Source organism: Benincasa hispida, chromosome 1 (genome assembly GCF_009727055.1).
Source record: "Benincasa hispida cultivar B227 chromosome 1, ASM972705v1, whole genome shotgun sequence".
Lineage (NCBI taxonomy): Eukaryota > Viridiplantae > Streptophyta > Magnoliopsida > Cucurbitales > Cucurbitaceae > Benincasa > Benincasa hispida.
Window position 1 is genome coordinate 58,681,663 of NC_052349.1, and position 7,153 is coordinate 58,688,815.

Genomic DNA, 7,153 nt, shown 5'->3' on the forward strand with positions numbered 1-7,153 from the left:
AATAGATTCAATTAAAACAAATTTGTATTTCATGCTTTCATATATATATTTTAATATTCATAAATTGAATTCTAATTTAAACAATGATTTAAAATGTATTTGATATGATAATTATAAACCGTAAAACTTGATGAAATTACCTACTAAGTATTAGTTAACACTAAAATATTATTAATTTATTTATCGACATGTTTAATGTTAAAAAATTTGTATAATTATTATTTTGTAATATTATATAATTTAAAATACATTGTTTAATATATAATTTAAAAAATGATTTTGAATTTATAACGACATTCTATCTTTCCATATGTTTTTGTATTTATTTAATATAATCCTGTATTGTAAAATTTAAAATTCAAATTTTGAATAAAATCAGAACATGAAAATATTATTTTCAAAAGTCGCACTCTTTCGATCACATAATTTGAAAAAAGTTTTTAAAAACAAAATTTAGATTGTTTTAAACACAAATGAATCTAAAAACATAAACATAATCCAGATTCTCAACCAAACAAATCACTTATTTGACATCCAACAGATTGGCAGGCTAAATTGGCCCGTTCAACTAAATTGATTTCTTTCCTATTAATGAAATTAGGCTGATCTACATGGTGTAACAAAAACAAGAATGCTAAACACAGATTTTGTGTTAATAAAAGCATGAAGGAACACAAAGAAACGTAATAAAATATAGCTGGATGGTCCACTTTTAAGCCTTTAGCCTTTCGTCCGTTCTTGGATGTCCCGTTACTGAGTAAAAAATATCCAGACCGCCATGAATCAAAGATTGCCGGAGCGGTTAGATTATAATTCACAATGCACTACGATGGGCGTTAGATTGCCGGAGCTTCTATTTTCGTTATTTCAGAATCATGGTTTCTTCATCATTTGTTGTTCATACTTCACAACAGTGCATAAGGCAGAGTGGTCCTCTACTATGGTTTTCTTCCACCAAGGAAAATCAGCTGAGAATGAGGAGACTGTCAATGAGAAAACAGGATCACCAAAAGTTACCACAAGAACAAGTCCCGTTGTGGAAGTGATGAAATCTCATATTATCCCTTATAATGATCTCCCTTCCAGTGACCTCAGATGCAGCACACATCACATAGTGGCAATCCTCGCATATCCTAAGGTTTTTCATGATCTTAATGGTATCACCAGCATCAGTACATAGCAATGCATATGCCAATGCAAGCTTTTCACTATGACCCATCAGTATTCGTTCCTTTTCATCATCACTCAAATCATAAGGCACAGAGCTCAAGTTTGGTTTGTATCCATGGGCTCTTAATCTTTTAAGAAGTTGCTTCAAGGCTTGTGTAATCTCACTTGATCGTGGATGGGTTGTATCACCAGCAAAGAACTCGTCAATTTCCCCCTTCTTTCCTTCAAACCAGCTGCAGCCAGGAGTCTTCTTTGAGCCTTTTTCTCTAATCACTTTCCTCAATTTCGACACTTCTTCCCACCTTCCAGCTGATGCACATATGTTTGATAGCAGAATGTAGTTCCCTATACCATCTGGTTCGAGCTCGAATAGTTGGTTTGCAGCTATCTGAGCAATGCCAGGATTCCCATGGATGCGGCAAGCTCCAAGCAGTGCCCCCCATACACCTGCATGGGGTTCCATTGGCATGGTTTCAATGAGCTCAAGCGCTTCGTCCAAACATCCAGCTCGGCCAAGGAGATCTACCATACATGCATAATGATCAGGTGATGGAGCAACACAAAAAAACTTCTCCATCCTAGCGAATAACTGCCGACCTTGTTCAACCAAACCAGCATGGCTGCAGGCTGAAAGCACCCCAATAAAAGTAACCTCATTCGGCCTGATTTCTGTCTTTAACATCTCATGGAACAACTGCAATGCTGAAGGACCACGACCGTGCATTGCATATCCCACAATCATTGAAGTATAAGAGAACACATTTCTTTCCTTCATTCCTTCAAAAACCTTATACGCCTCATCAGGACTGCCACATTTCGAGTACATATCAATAAGAGCAGATCCAACAACTACACTTTCAGAAGGTCCAAAACCTGATCTTTCAGCAATGTCTCTAATCCAGTTAGCATATTTAACTGCACCCAACTGTGCACAGGCCGAGATGACACCAACCAATGTAACTTCATCGGTCTCCATACCTACATCCTGCATTTTCTGAAAATACTCCAATGCCTCTTTTGGTTTAGCATTTTGGGCATAACCAGTGACCATTGCGGTCCATGCCACCATATCCTTCAAAGGAAATCCATCAAATAGGTCACTAGCAGATTCCATATCCCCAAACTTCGCATACGCAACAATCAACTGAGTCCAAGAAATCACATCTCTCTCGGACATTTCATCAAACACCTTCCGCCCACACCCCAATAACCCGCATTTCACATACATATCAAGCATCGTATTTCCAACATACAAATCAGAAGCAAATCCCCCAATCAAAATCGTCTGGGCATGCACCTGTTTACCCAAATCCAGATTAAGAGCAGCCCCACAAGCCTTGAAAAGCGCCGAAAACGTAAACGAAACAGGACTGACGCCATCCCTCCTCATTCTAGTATACATGTTAATAGATTCAGACAAGGGTCCTTGAAGCGCATACCCACGAATCATGGCAGTCCAAAGAAAGGGGTTGGGGTAATTAACCTGTCCAAAAACCAGACATGGATAGGAATCCATCGGGACATCTATCCTCGTGAGCATGCGGATAAGTTTGGCGAGGACGTAAGAGCATTGGCTCAATCCGTTGCTGACGATATGGCCATGAACTTGCTTGATTTGAGAAAAGACCGTGCAGTCGTGAAGAATACTTATGAGTCGCCATTCTAAAAGCTTCCGCTGCTGTTGTAACTGAGAAAAGGGAATGAAATTAGGCGTCGCTGGTGTTTGGAGGCTCCGAATATAGCTATGCTTGGCGACTGTGGAGAGGTTGCGGGAGAGACCGATCATTACAAAGCTCGCAGCGGAGGAGGCGGACGTTCGACGATTACTCCGGCGACTTCGATACGCCGCTAGACAGTGCGTTTTATTAGTACGTAGGACTAAATTATGATGAATTCATTTTTTTTTTTTTACCTAACATAATTCTTACAATTTTTTTCTTTTTGTTGAAAAAAATTCGGTTGGAAGCCTTTTGTGCAGTCGGACCTAATAACAATGTGGCAAAATTTAAATGAAAAAAAATTGAATTCTTTAATTTTGTTTCTGGTGGGTAAGGAAGAAGAGAGCACTAGATACTTAATAATTGCCCTTTTTGTTTGTTTTCGGTTTATTAACAAAGATGTTGATTGTAACAATTAGCAAATTACAAGTGGCTAATTAGTCAAATTGAAAGTTTGGTGTAACGGTAATAAATCTCATAGTGTAGAAGTAGTTTGTACAATTTTTTCTTATTTCTTGAGTTTTCCAATAATATATGGGGTGGGGATCAAATTCAAAGGTTTGATTTCTTGATCATCAGAATATGCTCTTCGTCAGTTGAGCTCATGTTGGTGAATGTGGATTTGCTTATAATGAAATTATACATTAATGATTTCAAAGTTAATTCAATTGTGGACTAGAGAAATTGAATCCAACGGCTATAACAGTTAATTATTTAAAATTTTACACAACTTGTAACTAAACCCTCCTTCTCTATAAAAGGAGATTTAGAAGAAAGAAAAGACTATTGAGAAAATTAAGGGGACATATGGGGCAAAGATTATCATCAAAATATAATAACCATCTATTGTTATAGTAAAAACTATTTCAAAACCTCTAATTAGCTACAGTCAACACTATTTCAAAACCCCATTTGCTACAGTATTTACTATTTACTACAGTTTTTACTATTTTACATTCATCATTTTTTTTATTATTTGCTACAGTATTTACTATTTCTTTCTTGGACTAAAATAGTTTACGCATCAAACACATACTATATAACCCAAACTAAAGTAATCTACACCCCAAACGCAAACTATCATAACCCAACTATAATAACCAGGACTATAATAACTAACTCATTGCCCCAAATGCCCCCTAAGTATTGTGTACTCATCTTAAAATTCTTTGGTTGTTTGGGGACCCAACATGAGATGGTATGTCCCCATATCCTATATCATCTCAGTATTTAGAAGCCTATTATCTTATCTCACCGATTTTAATTGTTTGTGGGCCCATTTTCGAAACGTGTTTCTTATCTCACCGTTATTTTCCTACCATGTATCGTATATCATCTCAATGCTTAAACATACTTGATCATACTCGATCGTTCATACTCGATCAGAACTCCTCAAATATCAAAACTCTCCAGACATCAGAACTCCCCACATCCTATATCATCTTAGCGCCCCAAACAGCCCCTAAGTAATTTGATCTTTTCATGGATGTAGGCTCTAAATTAGTTGAACCACATAATGTGCTTGTACTCTTCTTCCATTCCTTCTTCTTCTTACACTACATGCAAAACGAAACCTCCATTAGAATATATAGAGAGCTAAAAATCATCTAAAAAGAGAGAGAAAGAAAAGATTGAGAGAGATTTTTTCTTATGTTTGAAAACCAAAACCAAATTAGTATTTTGTGTGAAGAAAAAGTACTCACCACGTGTATGTACCTCAAATGAGCTACGTGGACATTTCTTCTCCATTTGTTCTACTTACCCGGATGATTTCTTGGATCAATTCCTTTGTGGGCTTTAGTTTCCTTCATTCATCTTCATTATCTATTGGGCCTTTCAAGGGAACCTATGATTTAAGCCCAACAAAAGTGGTATCAGAGCCAAATTTGACTTCAAGAAAGCAAATTTTGGAGGTTCAAGATTTAGATTCATACCCAAAATGGCAGTGGCAAGATTTGAGATTGAGAAATTCCATGGAAAGTTTGATTTTGGCTTGTGAAAATCCAAAATCAGAGTTATACTCGGTTGACAAGAAGCTCACAGGACCCTATTGGATACATCAAAACTTCCAGCTTCGATCACTACACAAAAAAAGGAAGACTTCTCGACTCATTCTGTGCCCACCCTCAGATCTCATTACGAACCTTCGACTGCACTTCTTGTTGGAGCTAACAACGTATGGAACATAGTTTATAATCTCAGCGGTAATGTTCTAAGGTGGATAATCAATCAAGAGACCACTTACAAGATTCGGATTGAGTTAGAAGAGTTTTATGCAACCAAGGACCTCTCAAACAAAATGTACTTGGGAGAGAACTTTTTTCACCTATAAGATGGATCCTTTTAAGTTTTTGACAGACAATCTACATGAATTCAGGAAAATTGTATCCAAATTCAAGAATCTTGATGAGAAACCAAGAGATGATAATGAAGCCTATGTGCTTTTGAATTCCCTACCCAAATCCTATAGAGAATTGAATAGTGCACTGAAATATGGCAGAGAAATAATAACAACTGATTCCATAATATCAGCCTTAAGAAATAAAGAAATTGAGCTCCAAGCCACGAAGAAGTATCAGCCTAGTGGAGAAGGTCTTTTTGTGGAGGGTAAGTCGAAGTATAATCAAGTGAGGAAAGTAAGTCAAAACAGAAGCCGAGATGCAATTACTATAAAAAAGAAGGGTCGTTTGTCAAAGATTACTTCATTCTAAAATGGAAAAACCAAGAGAAAGAGAAAGAAACCAAAAGCAAGCAACATGAGACATCTATTGTTGAGAGCTCTTATATTCTAACCACTACACAAGATCAAGCTAGACAAGTCAGTCCTTTGGGAAATATGATTGGGTGCTTGATTCCGGATGCACCTATCATATGACTCCCTTCACACCTTGGTTCAACACATACAAAGAAGCAGTGGAGAGTCAGTCTACATGGAAAACAATGAGGCATGTTAGATTAATGGGATTGGATCAGTTTCAGTGAAACTAAAGGATAGAGCAATGAAACTCCTAAGAAATGTCAGGCATGTACCACAATTTAAAAGAAATTTAATTTCCTAAGGATGCTTGACTTTGGTGGGTGTGAATATAGGGGAAAGGGGGAGTTCTAGAGGTTCTTAAGGATTATAAAGTGGTCTTGGTTAGTGAAAAGATTAATGATCTTTTGTGTAACATCATCAGACTTGATTGAGGCAGACATATGGCGTAAGAGATTGTCCCATATCAGCTCTAAAGTCCTTGAAGATCTATCTAAGCAGGACATTCTACCTAATGACATCAGCAGCCAACTAACCTTTTATGAACACTGTGTGTTAGGGAAAGCTAAGAGATAGTTTTACAAATGCCCAACATACTACTAAGGGAATCCTTGATTATATCGACTCAGACTAGTGAAGGCCAGCCTTAACTCCAAGCTTAAGTGGCTCTAGGTATAAGAAAGGATACACAAGTATCAGTAGCAAAAATGATCGTATCCTAATTCTAATTTTATAGAACATACATAATACATAGAGGATCGAAATAAGATATGCATAATATACCAAACATGATCTTATAAAGAAAATAAAGAGGAAAAATAGATCCAAAGATCACATATCTTTGAAGACTAAGTTCTTGACAATTCCTCTCTGAATCTCGAACACAACGAACACTTCAATCACAAAATCTCAGCAACAAAATTCAAATCAACCAAACACCACCACGCGGAAACCTCGTTATTCTCATGATAGAGAATCGTTGAGAGTTGTGGGCTTTTAGATTAATTTTGGAAAAGGAATTTGATTTTTTTTTTTTTTAGAGAATGGAGAACATACCAAGAACCACCAACACCTTGTATTCTAAATATGTGTTTTTATAAATGCAAGAAGAAGATCCATCTTCCTCATCTTTTGCACTTCCACTTCTACATATTAAAAATGAGAAAATAATGGGGAAAGTTATTCAAAATAACCCTTTTAAAAATGAGAAAATAATAACTAATCCCTTTTAGTAATTTGAACAATTCAAATTAATCCAAAATTAATTCGATTCTCATTAATCCCAATCGAGCTAATAAGGGGACCTTACAGACTTATAGATTGAAGCTCCAATGGAACTTGATTAATCAATTAAATTTATCAATTGAATTAATCAACTTCCATTATTATATGTCATTGCACTAAATATTGATAGTTGCACTCATCACACTATAAATGTATTTCTGTGTCCATTGGATATAACCAATCAATAGTTCATCGACCCTTCACAAATTGCTCGTAAGTACAACTA

At 36.3% G+C, this 7,153-nt stretch overlaps 1 protein-coding gene across 1 annotated transcript; it reads right to left on the minus strand.

The window, feature by feature from the left end:
• Window positions 1–542: 542 nt before the first annotated feature.
• On the minus strand, window positions 543–3,189 carry LOC120067181 (pentatricopeptide repeat-containing protein At5g44230). Its single transcript, XM_039018699.1, has one exon. The coding sequence runs from the start codon at window positions 2,954–2,956 to the stop codon at window positions 1,004–1,006; it is 1,953 nt and encodes a 650-aa protein (XP_038874627.1). The 5' UTR covers window positions 2,957–3,189; the 3' UTR covers window positions 543–1,003.
• Between the last annotated feature and the right edge of the window lie 3,964 nt (window positions 3,190–7,153).